The sequence below is a fragment of the Strongylocentrotus purpuratus genome, unplaced genomic scaffold (assembly GCF_000002235.5).
Source record: "Strongylocentrotus purpuratus isolate Spur 01 unplaced genomic scaffold, Spur_5.0 spur5_scaffold_6, whole genome shotgun sequence".
NCBI classification, from domain to species: Eukaryota; Metazoa; Echinodermata; class Echinoidea; order Camarodonta; family Strongylocentrotidae; genus Strongylocentrotus; species Strongylocentrotus purpuratus.
In genome coordinates, this window is record NW_022145612.1 from 33,156,494 (window position 1) to 33,175,360 (window position 18,867).

The 18,867-nt window shown below is 36.9% G+C and overlaps 1 protein-coding gene across 1 annotated transcript in view; it reads left to right on the plus strand.

Annotated features, from left to right (window-relative positions):
• Positions 1-18,867, plus strand: part of LOC100892147 — a 49,129-nt gene that overhangs the window by 11,692 nt on the left and 18,570 nt on the right. Inside the window, exons 2-3 of the mRNA XM_003725953.3 lie at positions 10,689-10,739; positions 12,147-12,199. Of these exons, the coding sequence (XP_003726001.1) occupies positions 10,689-10,739; positions 12,147-12,199 (104 nt within the window). The remainder of the gene's footprint in view (positions 1-10,688; positions 10,740-12,146; positions 12,200-18,867) is intronic.

The window sequence follows — 18,867 nt, forward strand, 5'->3', positions numbered from 1 at the left end:
ATACGGGAACACCCTCACCTATAAACCCACACATGTAAAAACCACAATTAACATTCACATATGAAGCGGCACTGAGATTTTCCTTAGCTTCTTGGTAATAAAGATAAAGTTTTTAGCAGTGATAATTTGTGTTTGTATAAAAAAAAAAGTTCATGCTTTAAAATGGAGAGCAAAACAGATATTCGTTTAAATCTTTAAGTACCCGAGTTGTAACTTAATCTACTAGCACATGTACATTCACATTTTTGATGCCGTTGTTTGTTTTATAGCCTTGATACAATTTTTGTAATTGGAAATGCTGATAATATGCTTTGTAGTTATGTAGTAATGGTCTTTTTATGTACTTTGAAATACACACGATTACTTATCATTCGACTTTTTGTTAAGAATACACTTCAATAAGCTGACTGCAATTACCATCCTAGCTTCCTCGGGGCACTTTGATTTTAAATCTCCTTGAAATAACGTTTTCTCCAACCTGTTGAAATGTCTGTTCATGTTTCTTTTTAAGTAACAGATCACGTTTCAATACTGTATCTAATGCCTTGGTCACAAATACCCTTACGGGCTGTTACGAACGCCGTACGAACGATTTTCAGACCATTTCGTAAGATCTTCTTAAGAAGGCCGTACGAAACCAGCGTTCGTAGACCGTTCGTAGACCGTTCGTAAGATCACAAATTGGTCGATGGTCTGGTCCAAGATTTTTTTTAGCATCGTACGAAACCCTCTCTTCGTAAGGCGGCCGTAATGACGCCGTAATTACATCGTAAGAACCACGCAAGATCTTCGTACATTTCGTAGGGTCGAGGGACAATTCTAGAAGCTTCAAATTATTACGATGAACGTAAGAACGCTTCAAGTTGTTCATAGAGGGCTCTTATGGCGTTCGTAAGAACTCCTTACGAGCGGAGATTCTTATGGTCTTCGTACGAACGACTCCTGGCGTTCGTAAGGCGTTCGTAAGGTGCTCGTAAGGTGTACGTACACAATTTATGCTAATTTTGATTTTTAGCGGTTATAAAGCCAAGCGCGTGAAGTTCGAATCCTTACTATGTTCATAATCATAGAGCCCCGCCCCCCGGCCAACCAAAAAAAGTGGTGGGGGGGGGGGCAAACCTGGTAAAACCTGAATTATATCACACATAACATTCCATTCAAAGAAAAGGAAAGTTAACAGGAATTAAATTTCTTAAACATTCCGCATGCAACCTTTATTTATCAATGGAGGTTTTTATAATAGCGATACGGGCATATCGTCGAATTATTGTGAGAGGATGGGAAAGCATTTGTGTTTTTTGGTATTGGGGTGAGAAGACATGAGCCCCTGAACGCTGGCGTACTGATTTTATTGTTATTTCTTATTCGATACCATGCAGTGATTTACAAATGTTACTGCAAAGATATGATTTCCGGTATTTTTTCTCAATTTTTTTGTAAGTCATATCTTTTGATGCGTTTGTTGGAAAACTAGAAATTCCCAAATTTACAGTCGGGCGAAAAATATGCTTATTTAAAGCCTTCATGTCAGGGCCTGCAGAACAGCTGGGCTCGGGGGCTCGGGGGCTCGAGCCCCCTCACTTTTTGAAAAAGTATGTTACAGAGAAAAAGAAAGAAAGAGAGAAAAAATAAGTGACCTGCCAATGTCACAAATAAGGTATCAAAATATGCTGATCTGACCGTAATTAAATGCCTAATTAAAACCCAAGAGCTTACAGGGGCTCCGCCCTCGGACCCCACTAAGGGCCCTAAGGCGGTCCCCTGGATGCTCATCTGACCGTAGTTAAATATCTAAAAACCTCTGAGCTTCCGGGAGCTCAGCCCCTCGACCCCACGCGAATTTACGTGTAAGAGTGGTGGTGATGCAGATTTTTCTTCTGCTCCCCCCTTCCAAACGTTTTTGCTCATTACGCCATTGCCCCTGGAAGGTGAGCCCCTGAAATGTTTGCCCTCCCCCCACCCCCAATCCTAAACTGCTTCCGGTGCGCCTGTTCATAGTGTCGTCGAGGGTGCCCCCCTGTCGAAGAAATATGGGACCAAAGGGGAAATCCGTTAGAGGAAAGAGAGGAAAGGGAAACAAACGTAATGAAAGAGATGAGGAGGAAGGAGAAAGAGGAGGAGAGCAGCAACAATAATATCAAGCAATAATATCAAGCCATCGAAAGCGACCGGGAGGAGGCGATGGAAGATGAAGACGATGACGACGAGGATGGAGAACCATCAAGACGGCAGTTTGATAGCGATGAAGATGAGGCAACGGGGAAACTAAGAAAGGAGAAGTATGACTTTGATGCCACCACAGAGCAAAAACTTGTTGACTTCCTCGGTGAACATGGCTGCTTTTATAATAAAGGAAGTAACAGATATGCTAACAGTAAACAATTATTTTCGGGAAACAATTATTTTCGGGAACTGGCAGGTAAAACAAAGAACCTTTTTTGGAAAGAAATGTTCATGGCTTACAGTACGCTCTTGTGATAACATTTCTTGCCAACCCTTATGGAATAATGATCACATTAAAATAGGTAATAGCTCAATATATAATATAAAATTGTGTCAAAAGGGAGTTCGCTTTGTCAATGATATTTTAGAGACAAATGGTGATTTTTTTTTCTCTCTGAAACATTTCCAAGAAAAGTATAATATTCAAATAAATTTTCTTTTTTATCGTGGATTATGCGATGCAATTAGACAAGGGTTTAACAATTGTACTATTTTTTAACATGGTGCCACAACCTCTTTTCCCAGAGACAATGACATTTGTTATGAAATGTATTAAAGGATGTTTACATATCTATGCAACTTTTTTAAAGAGAAGAAAAGGACTATGTAAACGTGTATTTCGACCTGAATGATAAGAGTTGGGAAACATATTGTTCTATTGGATTTAATTTTACCATTGATGTGGGCTTACGATGGTTTCAGTTTGAAGTTTTGCAACGCATATTATATACGAACGATCTACTGTTTAAAATGAATTTAGTCCCAAGAAAAGAATGTACGTTTTGTAATGAACAGATTGAAACAGTTATACATCTGCTATGTGATTGTACTAAACCAATTGTATTAATGTTATAAATGTAAATTACCTTGAATATATATTTGTTAATTTGTTTCAAATGAAAATCAATAAAATCCCTGTGGAGGGAAAAATATGGAGAACAAAAAACAGTAAGTTCAAGAATCACTTGATAGAGTTGCAGTTGCAGTTGTAGTCTTCTTGGCAATACTGCCATCGTGAAATATCAAACTTTCAACACTCAAATTTTCGACCGTATACAGCAGCGCTTTTTTGCAACCCGACCAAATATTTAAAAAAATCGTAAGATCTTCTTACGAATGACTTGTGAATGCCGTGAGTTACACGTACGACCACCTTGCAAGATCAAAACTCGTAAGATGGCCGTAAGTCTGACGTAAGAAGAACTCAAGGCGTTCTTACGAAAAACGTACGAACTCTAGGGCCATTGTATAACCGAAAATCACTTCGTTTCTCAAGAAGGCCTTAAGTTCTTCTTGCGAATTAAACGGCGTTAGTACGAACTCCGTAAGAAGGACGTAAGAAACTATGTACCGTCTACGAATCTCTACGAATTCTGAAATTCGTAAAAACAGGGAGATTCGTACGAACGAATCGTTCGTACGAACATTTGTGACCGTAGCATTACATAAACTCTTCTCCTATAGAAATCAAATTAGGTGTGAAGTGAAATTCATCAGCCGCTTTTCGCCCATTATGCTCATGAATAAGGTTATAATTATTTCAAGCAGTCTTCTCATACAAAATCATGACTTGAATGTAAAATAGATCATTTGCAACGATCATATACAAACCTGTATTAAATGTGATATGCTAGTTGGTTGCTAGGGCTGTCCTTACAAGAATCTGATGTCTGTCAGGTCGTATATGCTCGATTAATCAATTTGCATAGGTGAGTTAGCGAAGGTAATAGAGAGATGTTAATATCTGTAGAAGATGTGTTTGAACGCAAAATATACACGAGTAATTTACTACCTGCACAAAACTAATATTTTTTCGAGATAAATGCTTTTTACATGACCATATTTTGCCTCATATACACATAATAGAGAGAGAAAGAGAGAGAGAAATGTTCCTTTATTATCAAATTTGCAAGCCAATAATTTCTCTTCCACAATCATATAATAAAAGTTTAAATCATAGGATGGAGCTACCGTTCATCTTCCCCTTGCATATCAAGAAAAACTAACATGGTGACATGAAATGTTTTTTAGAAGCAGTGACTGCTGGGAAATGGTTTGAATATCTAATCTATTTTAGAGGAGATCTCAGATCCCTGACGCTTTCGTAGCTACACTATACAACAACATTGGTCAAGATTCATGAAATATGGAAATTTGCCTTGTGCAGTATAGACACCAAAAATCGGTGCCTGTTGGTCCCCCATAATCCTCGCGCTGATCGTGCAGCAAACGCACGATTTTTCGGTGAACATGGAGGCAAAAAACGCTTAAAAACGGCACGGCGGCTGCACGGTAACCGCGCCTTCTCCGCGTAACCTTTGCATTGAAATTGTACGATTTCCGTACAATCTCAAGAGCGGCCTCTGTACGGATTTGCCCCGGTCTGCCCCCGAGTGCCAATACAAGAAATGGCACGATGCTTGTAGATATTAAGGTAAACACAAACATCGTAGCCCGTAGCCTCCTACGATGCCCCCAAAATTTATCGTACGGCGCCCGGGGCAAATGTAATCCAGGCATTAATCATTCAATTTCTCGGCCCGTTTTGGGGGGGAGGCGCATGCACTTGGATGTTGTTATAGGCATGTCGTCCGATGTTTGTGCAATTTTTTGTACTCCTTTTATACATGTTTGAAGTCCTAACATTTGCCCTATTCGCGCTACCTGGTGAGGCACTCTGGTACGATATTAAGACACAAAAACATGTTACCTGGGTGACATGGGATGGCTCTCGCTATGATTAACCAAACCGGGCAAAGTCAAAATTTGCAAATTTTTGTCTTGAAATGTGAGAGCCTAATCATTCATGTTTGTCCTTGTTACTTTTATTATTTATGATTCATTTTAATTAATCTAGTTTTATTTTCATTCTCTATCAAATATTTAGACTTTAAAAAAGATATTCTGTCGCTGCTCATTAGCATGCAAAGTAATACATTTATTTGTATGACCATAAATGAGTAAAGAATACAAAGCAGAGCTGAAAGCTGTATGAATATAGGGCATGGTTCAAGCTTTTTGATGATGAGATTGAGCTTTATTTTAATGTTCAGTAAAACAACAAATTACAATGGGTCTGGTATGCATATACTTATGCAGCCGGCATAGTTCCCTCCTCGAATGAAGATAATGCTGAGTGTACATCGTATTTATATTTTTGACAACCACATCACTTTCGGTTTTTGGAATCCTTATTTGACGCACTATGAACATTTGCTTTAATGGTTTTCGATGTGTGCAGTAATCTATAAAACTACCATGAGAAGAGCAGGATCCTAATGATATTTGACAATCTCTTTTGTTTGGGTTTGTGAATTATGGATTGAAACAATCAGCTTTGTGACGGGTAAAAACCATCAGTGAGAATTCATATCGTCTATAAAGAGGTGTTTATAAATTATGTCTGTTTGAAAGTTGGAACGGCGGGGGCCGAAATATATCGAGCTTGGGTGCAGGTGCGTTGGTATAGACCAGTTTTAATTAATGGAGATGTGGAACTCACTGATAATGACGGCTTGTGAATAAACAATTTAAACCACCATTTTTCAAATTTCCAAAAGGGTATTAACAAAAAATTAAAAACAAGCAAAACATTGATAATATGGAAAACACAAATGGTCATCGGATTTGAATTTTCAATTAATCAATACCAGCTATAAGTTTCAAAGAAAAGCTTTGCCATTATCAATTTTAAATTTTCCAACAGAAGAGTTGAATGAAAGAGTTGTCATATCTGCCGACACTTCCCCCTTTGCGCGACTTCCTGCTGAGTGAATGCAACACAGGTACCTTAATATAGCTTATACAGCTAGCCACTATGCAGATAAAAGAAAGTGCCCCCATAGTACAGTAAAGTGCTGCTTCAGATTCTTCACAACAAACTCATTCATGTTTATTGATTTTGCTTGGGGTTACAAATCAAAGCAATATGTGATGAATACGATCTGAAAACAAGCTAGTTCAACATTAATCGCAACGTCGATTGGCAGACACGCTTTCTCCTTCGCTCCAAATATAAAGTTGAATCGTTATTCATGACTAAAAACCTATGTTTACGCTTTCACCAGGGCCGTTAAATTTCGATTTTCCGATTTGTTTCCGATGAGATCAATGATGTCCATTTTTCCGTCATCGCAAGAATGTTTATGATGATGACCTCAAGCCATCATTAATTCAACAACGAAAATAGTACTTGTGTTTCAAGAAGTGCCTTTTGATCAATCTATCATTTAGAAAATATCAATAGTGGTTAAACATTTTAAGGTAATGAAAACGGTCTTGTAGCAGACCTGTCTCGCTTCTTAGTCTTGTGAACTTTTCGTATATGGGCTGTCTGTCTGTCTCGTGAGCTGTAACCAAGAGAACTGTCACATGTCATATAAATGAATTCATTATTAAAATTCTGCAACATTGTCATGATCGGCGTAATTCTCAATGTGGAATCATATGATATGCATATAAAGCTCGTGAATATTTTTAATGAATTTTTTTTTTTATTATTCTTTATTTCATTCTTCTCACTAAAAAATCATAGACAAATTGTTCCGTCAATATACAAATATTCTTCCGTTTACCTATCTTATAAGTTCATGTACTTGGACTTCTTTCCTTAGCAATTATTGACTATCAGACAATAGTTTTAGTTTAAAATTGGTATTAATAATGACTACTCTCTTTTCAGGTTTTAATTGAGAAAATGATCGTGACTTATTCCTTTGTCCAGTCTTTGAAAGAACCTATACACTGCCCCCATCTTATCAATGCTACATTGTATGTCTAAAATAGAAAGCCATAATTTGCTCGGTTCCTTCAATTTCCTGTGAAGTTCGTATGAGATTAAATCAGCATGATATGAACAAGATTGCTTATAATAAGCAATCTTGTTCTTCTGATGTTACACGCAACACAATAATTGTGTTGCGTGTAACATCAGAAGTACATATAAATCTACTTTTACTCATCTTTGATTGCACAGTTTTGTCGCTTAATAGACCTATCGTCAGGAATATGATCCCAAAAACTTATGACATGAAGGGTTTTCTTTGTCTTTTTTCCGTAGCAGCATGAAGACGAGTCACAAATGACTTTCTTTGTTGATTCATCCATTGGCAAAGTTGTCATCGAGATCGTGTATCGGTTTCAGTTTAATATTATTCTAAGTTGAGCTGAATCTTTATAATTCACCTTACTGAATTCTACGCTATTGATGCAATCTTGTACTTTAACGCTTAAAAAAGTATGAAATGTGAATAGTAAAGGATTTTTGGTATAATCTCGCTATACTTTTGTGGTGAAAGTGTTTGGTATCATCAACTATTATAGCGCATCATCTACAATCTAAAGAGTATATTACGACGTTGTTAATGGTTTTGTTATTACTATGACAACTAGTAATGCTCCGTGACCTTGCCAATGAACCCGATGATGTACACTGATTTCATCTTGTCTCTCTTTTTATTTGGTCTTTAAACGATTCCTCACATTATCTTTCTTTTAATGGGTACGTTAAGGAGAACTGCCTCCTCAACAGACTTGAATCCTATTTATCCTGAATCAATAATGCATGCTCCGGACTTGGTTGTCTATTTGCTCAAGAATTTTTCTGGTGATCTTGAGTTGGAAATTGGTTGCCACTTCAAGGGAGTAGGTCGTGTTTACTCGCCGACTTTTGGCGCGAACTCAAGCACGTGTTAAAAATGTCGAGCCATTCAAGTGATCTGTCGCCGGCTTTTTTGTGTTTTCTTTTTCCTTCCGACCTTTTCCGTGATTCTGTAACATTCGTGCTGTATTTCAGACATAAAATGGAGAGGAACAGATTTATTCCGAATCTATAGTATACAAGTCTATAGTATGTATTATCAGTAGCGTCGACACAGAGAAATAATGGATTTATTATAATTTTCTTGAGACAAAATTTATTTAATGCAGCTCCTCCTGAACGTGATAGCCCATTAAATATGAGGACGAAAATGATTTAATTAGGCAAATGTAAACTTCCATAATTATAAGACTCCATTTGTGGTTATGAAGTCACTGTGCGCAATACATTCATTATAATTCGTTTATCATTCAATGCACGGCTTTCTTGCGAGATTTCTGCGGGAATTTGTTTAATGAGTTTACGAATCGATGGCAGATTAATGTTGGTTATTCTAGATAAAGTCTGATAGCTCGTGGCGGAGACTATATTTTTTAGCCGATAGTATCAAAATCATGAATTTGTCACTTATCATGGTTTTGTGAAACGGGTTCTCGAATTCCTGACATCTCCGTACGTCGCTGACAAAGACTGTCATGTAGTTGGTTTCTTGAAACGACCCCCTTGCGTACAGTTTAAACATTACTTGACTCATAAAGGATTAAACAAGACTTTTATGTATCATGATTACAGTCAGCCCTATTTTAGAATGCACTCGATCCATATTGGACTCTTCCATGCAAATTTAAACTGTACCCAGGAGAACCTTGAATCAATTTGATGGAGTCGTGAAGAATTAAATTGAGATCTTGACTGGCCATGAAGTAGCACGTAAAACATGTTGTTTGTAATTGATGGATAGTACGGTAGGGTCGAAAATGAGCGTAGGACGAAGGATTGCTTTTCAAGATTTTCGACTCCTTGAGTGTGATATATGGTGAGGTGCTACATTTATTGGTTATAACTCAATGTACCTGGTGTTATTGGGCGCTGATACAGCCATAAATAAGTCTCGAGAATAAAGTAACTAATTATTAGACCAACTATATGGGATTTTCCCTTTAAATTTGCTATACTGTGGTCACCAAACCATAAGACTTCATAACCAAGGACACTTGGACATGAAGTTGGCATTGACGGTTTAAATCAAAATGCAGAGTGAAGGAGGATGACATCGAATTTATGATTATTTAGAGAAGATCACGAGCGTGATCTACCGTAGATGTTGAAGAACCAATAGCGTTATTGAGTATTTTAATCATTTTAGTAGAGGATACACAACACAGGAGACCTAAGAATAAAAGACAATCAGGAGGAAAAAGGAAACTTGGGAAGTCGGGGAAAATTGATCACCAATCAAGATGATTTGGAAAAAAGGATGAAGGTTTTAAAATTCCAAACCAAAATTGAATGATCCCACTGATTCCTCGTCATTACAAGAAAACACGCCTTAATAATCGCGATGTGATAGCAGGGGTGTAACCAATAGATGGGTTACCAAGGATACGTCATTTCAGAACATGATGCCACCTTGTATTGAGGGAGAGAGGTTATAGCCTCCAATGACCATTTCATTAGTTATCTTCTCTTGTTATTGACATTGACAAAAGATGCTTTTTCAAAGGGGAATACATTTCTTCCCGCGGTGGGCGAACTTTCTTAGGTTGCCAGCAATCATCAGACTTTGAAGAAAAGTACGATGATGATGTGATGCATTAGAGAAATGATCTTCTTTTGAAGTGTCCTTAACGAGTTGATGACGGATAGATCTATCAACGGTCTTCATAATACACTGCAACTTCCGATTCTTCTCCAGACTGAGTTTGAATGATTATTGTATCATCTTCTAACGCATTTGGCAACATGATTGTTGTGATACATCAAACAGCCAGACCATCTCAAAGTCCAAACAAGACATTACTTTGGGTGTTACAAGGAGCTGCAGTTACTGACAGAACATCAACATCTAAAAGTGATTCTTCTCATTCCTCATAAAGCCACTGCGAATTTTGTTAACAAACTGTTTTCTTGAACTACATGCTAAATTCACTTAATCAAGTTAGATAAATTAAAGTCTGATGGCCTCCTGCACCATATTATTATTTACATGTAGGTAATAGTAAGCGGGCTAATAAGTTGATGTTTCAAATCGACCCTTTACACAACTATGTCCTACTCTCTCTGCATGACTGGAAGATCAACCCTTTACACAACTATGTCCTACTCTCTCTGACTGGAAGATCGACCCTTTACACAACTATGTCCTACTCTCTCTGACTGGAAGATCGACCCTTTACACAACTATGTCCTACTCTCTCTGACTGGAAGATCGACCCTTTACACAACTATGTCCTACTCTCTCTGACTGGAAGATCAACCCTTTACACAACTATGTCCTACTCTCTCTGACTGGAAGATCGACCCTTTACACAACTATGTCCTACTCTCTCTGACTGGAAGATCGACCCTTTACACAACTATGTCCTACTCTCTCTGACTGGAAGATCGACCCTTTACACAACTATGTCCTACTCTCTCTGCATGACTGGAAGATCATGTAATGTGCAAGTGTCGTGGTAAATGGAACGTCACCGAACTGTGTATCACACAATTATAATCATGATTATAATCATAACTATAACATATGATGAATAACAGACATCATAATCCGAACCGATAAAATTACCCATTCATTACACTCATCAATTTTTCTGTTCATAAATTTATGACAATTAACCAGAAATATTTGTGTTTATTTATGTTACAGCCAGAGGACGACAGTGCCCACCAAGACTAAGTCTACTGTGTGCTGGAGGAGGTAAGCATTTACACCCCTTATAATCCTCAAATCATCTCCATAATCCTTAAGTCATCTCCCTGAACCCCATTGACTTCCATTGCTCTTACCGACCCCTTCTTCCCCATCATTTAGTATTTTATCATAAATTTAAATCATTCTGAAGAAGCGACTACAGTTTATTGACCCCAGTGTCATTTCATTTTCCAATTATGGTTATCATATATTTTGGAAATGTTTTACTTTTTTTGCAGTTATTCAAAACACGTTTTTCTCCTCCTTTACGGTTCAGCTTTCATATAATTCAATATTTAGCTTTCTTCTTAAATTTCATAGTACACAAATTACAGGTCACACATTTATTGCTTTTACAGTTCTGCCAATAGCTATTGTACGGACATTCTGATTAACTGCTGGATAATTTTTGAGGAGATTTGACTGAATAAACATGATGAAGAAAAGGACAGGTTTACATGGATATTGATTTTATGGATCGCATAGACTCTACTAATTATATCTAAGATAAATAACGCTGAATCCTAGGATAATTATTGTCTATGTCATTAATATTCTATTTAAGCGACCGTTAGGTCTCTCTGCTGGTTTTAAATGCAATAAAAATGGTTGCCATGCCAATTAGCAGAGTTTTATCTGTCAATCATATTGACTATTATTTGCAATGAACAATAGAATGAGATTGGCCTTCGTGACGTCTATTCAAATTGACTATACTTCATTGATTCGAGTCAATTCAAACATCATTTGTGTCTAGATGATTTATTTTCAGCCAGATATGAATGACTACTCTTGCCTTAGCAAATAAACCTTGCAAGTCAAGGCTTCATTGTCATGCATTTAGATGAGTGACGTGGTTACAGTGCTCGAAACAATGGCACAAAGAGGTCATATAATAATGGCGCCAATCATGACTAGATATAAAATAGTTTAAACGAGATACAGAATGATATATTGAACCATTCCCAGCATGCCGTTTATTTTTTTCTTGCGTTCTTATAACTAGCCTTTTGTCCATAGGTTTTTGATAGGTTGAATCCTGTCACACCGATGGCAATAACACTATACCGCAAACAGACCTAACAAAATAAAACATTACCCCCTAATACCTCATTTATGCAGCATAAATGACTCGAATCCGACTAAAAAATTACGATTCTTGTTTAAATTATTGTCTTGTAATGTCTTGTTCGGTGTGTTGCCGGTCTGTCGTCGGTTACAATGGTATGACTGAGAAACAATTGCAAAGAGTCGGTCAGTTTGGAATCGGTTTGGCAATGTGACCAAGGCAAATGACCAAAAATTTGTCATTTTGGAATCAGTTTGGAGTCTATGACGTTCTATTAATACATTGCAGGTCATAGCAGATATTTGTACCCATCATTGACTTTACTATTCTTTTTTTTTTTACAGTTGGCAAGAGGGACGGCGGTCTGTCACAAAATACCATGAGCAAAAATGCAGAGGTAAATATATTTATTTCGTATAATCTATATGAAATTACAATATTACTTAATATTTATTTATTTAAAAATGTAGTCTGACCATTCTGCATAGACGTGAGTCAGAAAAATATTGGCGTTTACCGAAAATTTGACAAAATACATTAAAAGTCTTTCATTCATTTCATATTTCTACCAAAAAGAATCTTCTTAAGTTTCAGGTTTGCCTACAAGCATATATACAAGTATGTTGAAATACTCCAACGACCAAAACATGTAAAGAAGTAGAAAGAAAAGACAGATAGTGGTGGGGGAAGGACAGGGGTTTCACTTTGTGGTATATGAGAATTTACAATTATGCGATCAACAATGTGTGCAGATCGCAACCCCCCCCCCCAACTCCTCTGGCGACGTTCTATCCATAATCGTTTGTCGTGGTTGAGGTTTAATTTGTCTTCTTCTTGTATAATTATGTGTGGTTTAGCTTAGATTGTGTGTAAATATTATGGTTACTCCTCTTGCGAATGGAAATACAAAATGTTACAAAGTACATGGTTTTGTGTTATTAGGACACTTTGATAAGAACATTAAATAATGGTAATGATCTCCATTGCACAATTATCATTAAAAATGCTTGGAAATTGTTACCTTGAGGAAGAAAAGAAAACTATTTTAGTTAAAATCTGACTTCGACGACCACTTCTAAAATTGTCTAATTTCAAGACGTTGAAAAGGATAAACGGATCTTTCATATGTTGTAAAAAGCTAAACCAATCAGCAATAACACTCATATTAATGACATAGGTTTATCATAATCATCTCTCACACCATGCAGGTCAAGATGTGCCCAAGATTATATCTCAAAATTTGAATGAACATTTTGTTTATTCAAACAAACATTCTTCTATTACAATCCCTGCATCTTTTATTCAATTTTGCCAAGAACTACACGTCCGATGGATTTAGATATTCTGAATTGTCTTATTTGCTGTAAATTTGGATCTTGAAGGCATCTATATGTAAACAAGAAGAATGCAGGTTGATACTTTTTCGTATAAGTAGGATTTGTTAGAAACATTCTTGCACGTGTATTGAAATGAAAACACATAGGTCTATAACGAACTTCACCAGCACAAGGCATCACATTTTGAAATACTACTTTTACATAAAAATCTGCCACGTTTTTATAATACAATCATGTAATGACAATATTTCGGTTTTGTAAAGCTTTTATCACACTTTCTATGTCTGTATGCATTTTTAAAAAGCTGTTTTTACCCCAGAATTCATCTGAGGTTGGCAAATGTACATTAATCTGTTAGTACTGAAACAGGATTCGAACCCTGTACTCTGTGATCCGTTTTTATTTCCTTCGGCTTTGCGGTCCTAGAAAAGGTCGTCCCATTGGTCCCATTGGTTGAGCAACTGTTTTGATACATCCATTAAGGGTATTTATTTTTTTTATCGTACAAATACTTTCACTATCCGCAGTCAAAACCAATATTAAAGGTAATACAATGTGTTGGTATGGGGTCATGAATTTGGTTTAAATGAACATATTGGAAGAATATGCGATCCTACAATATTCAGTGATCGTTGACGCTGTTGAAATCGAGTCTATCCTAATATATCAAAATTGCAAAGAATCACTATCCACCCAATTTCCAAAATTTCCCGAAACTTTGTATTACCTTTAAAGCTCTCTCTCTCTTTCTCCCTCCCTCCCTCTCCTTTTTACTTCAAGGTTTACGCGTATGGCGCTTTCTTGAAGTATGTTTAGTAGTTGTGAACTTAGTGGAATCCCAATGAATATTTACTTTGGATAAACTGCGCGCCTTGCCCTTGCTGTTAACTAGGACGACAGTTTGCGTCATTTAACTCGGTGACGGAAGACTAGCCCATGTCCCCGTCGGCTACAAACCCCTTCTAAAACCAGTCGGTGAATTCAAACTAACCTTCACTTGCACACAGAATATACTATTCTCAAACTGGGATGTGTTTAGGCTGTGGGTCTTCCCGTAAACTTGAACTGAATGATCATTAGCGATCGTTAAGAGTCATAGACATTTGCCTTTGAGATAACGGATGACGTAAATGTTAGTCTCTTGTCTTTCACCAACACAGGATTACACACTAGGGATATATGCAATCAGTCATTCCAGATCATAGACAAATAGCTTCCCTTAACAGCCTAATTATTATTAAGGAGATAGCACATATTTTATAAAGCCTTCCTGGATGTCAATTGTAGAAATGAGTCGCATAAACTAGTGCTAGTTTAGTTGTGGGGGGGGGGGGGGAGTATTCAGAAAAAATAAAGATATCTCATCTTCATATGATCATCTTCATCTTAAATATTTAATTCACCATCAGCAAACAGGCGTGACAATGAAACAATAATATATTTACTATATCCCACGAAAAATCATGCGCACATGATACTAGTAATAGGATCCGTAAGAAATTTGTTGCGTTTTAGAATGAAGCAATTTTGCGTTATTACTTTTACCGCGCATTATGACGTGATTTTGTTTGTGGTAGGGGAGGGGAGGGGGAGAGAGAACCAGGATAGAAGTTACAGACTGAATAGGGGTCATTTAGATGCTAATAACAATCCTTCGCAGACGTCGATTTGCGTCCTCTCCTATTCTCAGCAAATTATCTCTCGTTAAAATAGCACAGAGAGGCACAAACTAAGAAAACACATAGTAGATGAAGACGGTTCCGAGAAGAGAATATAAGAAGGTCATTACTGTCACTGTTGAATGTCACTACTATCCACGCGCATGTAAAGCTCGCTGGATCAACATCACAGAATTATGTACCCCTATTCACATTGTGACGATCTTACTCAGTGAAACAAGTGATCTTGTGGATTGTTTTAAAACAAATCTTTCTCTCTTCTTGGAAGAGCTTGAGTGAAAACAACCGCGAACTGACATTTGAAAACTAAATCGCCTTAGACGTTTTCATTGTCCTAAATATTTCACTGCTTTCTTGCCTGTGAGTTCCATGTGCGGATACGAGGAGGTCTTATGACAAGTTTGAAAATTGTTATGATTTTTTGAAATTTCATGAATTATCCTTATTGCTCCACAAATCGAGATGAACGGCAAATATATGTAATTCGAGATCAATTTCTACCGCGAGGAAAGATGGCGACTCGATTTATTCATGAGCTTATGCTCTCCTGGAACCAATTATCGCTTTCGTGATGTTGATGACAGTTGAATAACATTGTTGATTTTTTACAATATCTTCTTAATTCGAAAGAACATTGACACTGAAAAAAGGGATATAAGACGAAACGTCAAAGTCCGTGGTGCCTGCTATCTCATAAATCCCTTAAAACAGAGTTGATTGAGTAGGTCTGTATTTGTATAGGATATAATGTGAATAATTTGAGAGGAAATAAAATATGTTACTATTATGGGAAAGGGGTACTTGTAATACACACCGTTTGTTATTATTTTCCTAGTTTGGCTGAATCTCCAGCTGACATCACTTTAAAGTCAGTATCAAACGGAATCCCGCATTTCAGGTGAACAACCTGCCTGTTACCGAATCGATTTAAAAAAAGCTTTTAGAACATCTCTTGTAGTGACACCTCCAGCTAAAGAACTGAATACACTTCCAACTTCAAATTATTTGTGTAACGGTGACATTTCATTTGCTATTAGACGGTGTCACAGCACTTTGAATGAGTGGTCATTTCAGGGCCAGAACAGAAAGGGATTGAAGTCGCAGAAGAAGACGGGAAAAACTCTGAATGGAAATTCGGTTGAACCTGGAGAGAAGTTGAGAGCGCGTAATTTGGTCGTCTTCCGTCCTGACAAGCAGCTGCTTTCCCATGACATGACACATGGGACGCAGATGGAAGCATAATCTGAGAAAGATGCGTTCTCTTTAGACAAACCAAGTCTTTAAAGTAAAGAGGGTTTCCATTTATTCGTTAAGGGATACCCTGAGTATTATTGGGACGATGACTTCTTTTTATAAGCGTGAATGCGTTCGGTTTCCTTCCCTCTCCCAAGAGCTAACTTAATCTTAAACTGAAATGAATGCTATGGCTGTTCATAATGACTGAAAAAAGAAACAATTTTATGTAGTGTATGTTTCAAGTTGACATCCTTTGTACCAATGCAGACATAGATGACATGGGAGGTCATTCAAAAAGGGTTACTGGGTTATTCTCAGGTCCATTTTAGTGTCCAGATTATTAAACAGCAATAGCGGTTGTTGGTATAAAAGCAAATCATTTTCAAAGTTCAGTTCTTCCTTTAGCAGCACTGGAAAACATGAAAGATGGATGGAAAGAGGGGAAGATGAAGGGAGAAAGAGAGGAACCCGAAAGAGAGTATGAGGAGTAATATGATATACGAACACTAAGCAAAGGGATGAAGTTTGTTCTTGTTGATTTAGGTTGCCATGGTTTCATAAATATGCTACATTTAATTTCCCCTCTAACAGAGGATCACAAGTTGAATGCAACTCTTACACCTAAAACGTGCTTTTCCGTTACCTCACCTCATTTTAGTGGGAAGTGGCAAATAATGCTGAATATATTTGCGAGAACCCTAGCGGCCGTCAATTAAAATACATAAAAGGTCGATGTACCACGTATCCTTGGTTCACTTCAGATCCAAGATTCAGACTTCTAGCTAGCTACATTTCAGTGACATAAATATAACACGATCTTCAAGATATTTTATGTGAACAGTACATAACAACGTACTTATTAGATATTTCACTCGATATACACTCAAAGGTGTTAATAGGTGTTAATAAATTCTTTTCAAATAGAGCAATTTACTAAGTGTGTTCGGTCTCACTTTTGTATTGAATATGAAATTCATCACCGAGCCGCATGGATGAAAAAAAGACTTCCCACGCTTTTAATATAAATATGAAAACAGAACAAGTGAGGTATACAAACCGCAGCAAAGTAGCAAATATGAATGGTAAATATTTCATCCATGTGTATGCGCAGTAAGTTTAGGAATCCTAGTTCGAAGGAGTATAATACAAACACATGTAATAATTTGAGTGAAGAATGGCACTTCTGTTCTAATATATCGTATTTTTTAATTTAAAAAATTAATTATATTCGGTATCGCCTGCTTCCACTTATCCACCATGGCGACAATCACAAGACCACGTGATCACACTGGTATTCGATGGCGCCACGACATTACCATGTTCTCCAACAATCATCACTGTTCTATAGCCCACGCTAAAAACATAATTGCTTTAGTTTCTCTATTTGCTATGTATGCATGTAATGAAGGAAATGTATGACAATGGATTTTCATGATAAAGATTAAAAGGCGTCAGACAAGAAAAAATACATGTATATCCTGCAGGATGAAAAAAATTCAACACTTTGTAGATTCTATTTATTTATGTATTATTTATTTCTGATATTTAGACAGGGTGACTCATTATCACCAATAATAGTGGTCTTCCACGAGGCCCTGTTAAAGTTAATGAGGTACATTATAGTTTAACAAATATATATATGATAATAATATTAATAATAAAATAAATAGTTATGACTGCACTTTCTCACTAGCACTGATTATAGAATGTCACCTTTAAAAAAAAGATTTACGCATTTGGTATAGAGGTACGTATGGAAATGATAAGATTGATATCTGGGCAGGTACAATTTATGACACAAACAGGATAGAACTATTAGGAAAACATCAAGAGCAGTTTAGGATGAAGGATGGTTTGTTACTTTCTTCATTAGCATACATGATGGCGATAGTGAGGTTCTTTAATAAGTGCAGTGTAATTTCCGTCCTAACAATCAGAAAGAACTTGGAAAATAATTTGGTCAGGCAAGAACAAGGAAGAAAAAACATACATGATTATGGATTGGTTTGCTTGGCGGCGCAGATGCGAAAATTATGATTGCTGTCTAAATACCATAAAGGCATGAATTATTTTGATAAAAATGGCTTACACTATAAGTAAATTATAAAAACCTCCAAACCGTGTATATATGCATTGAATATTCGTCTCATGAATGAAACAGCAGGAACCTGTTTTGGCCAACATCCCAGCTAACGTTTACTGTTGTTTTTACTCCTCCAAGAAAGAATATTCTGAAATCATAAATCAGAACGCTATTGGCATGCTATGTTGAGAGAAAGAACAAAAATCGAGGGTCGAAAAATTCCTTAAATAAGAAATATCCCAGTGGTGAATAATGCGGTATGTTAATTTATCACAGCATGAAAAATATCATAATTAGATCCAAGTCAATCCCTGACTCCTTAATTTAGTGTAAATGTGTTCACTAGGCCTATAGGTCTATAGGGGTAGAGGCATTATATACATGTCTGGAATGATTGATGCCAGATATCTTTATGGTCCATTCATTGTCTCTGTATCTTCCTATCTCCATTCTCTCTTTCTCTTTATATTCTCCTTTACTTCCCCAATTGCCTTTGCTCGTCCATTTCCCACTCTTTCCTCCCTCGGTGATTTTAAACTAGGTGTCAGATGATTGGATTATGCAATAGGGATTCCTTTAGTCGAAGCTGGATCTATATGTTTTGGCTAGGCTCACAAAATGTTGTTGAGAGGCCAAATCAGAAATAAAGGGTTGGACAGCCAATCTTCATGAGAAAAAAAAATACTGCAAGAAATTGTATTCAAGCTGAAAGCGAAGAAATCACACACAT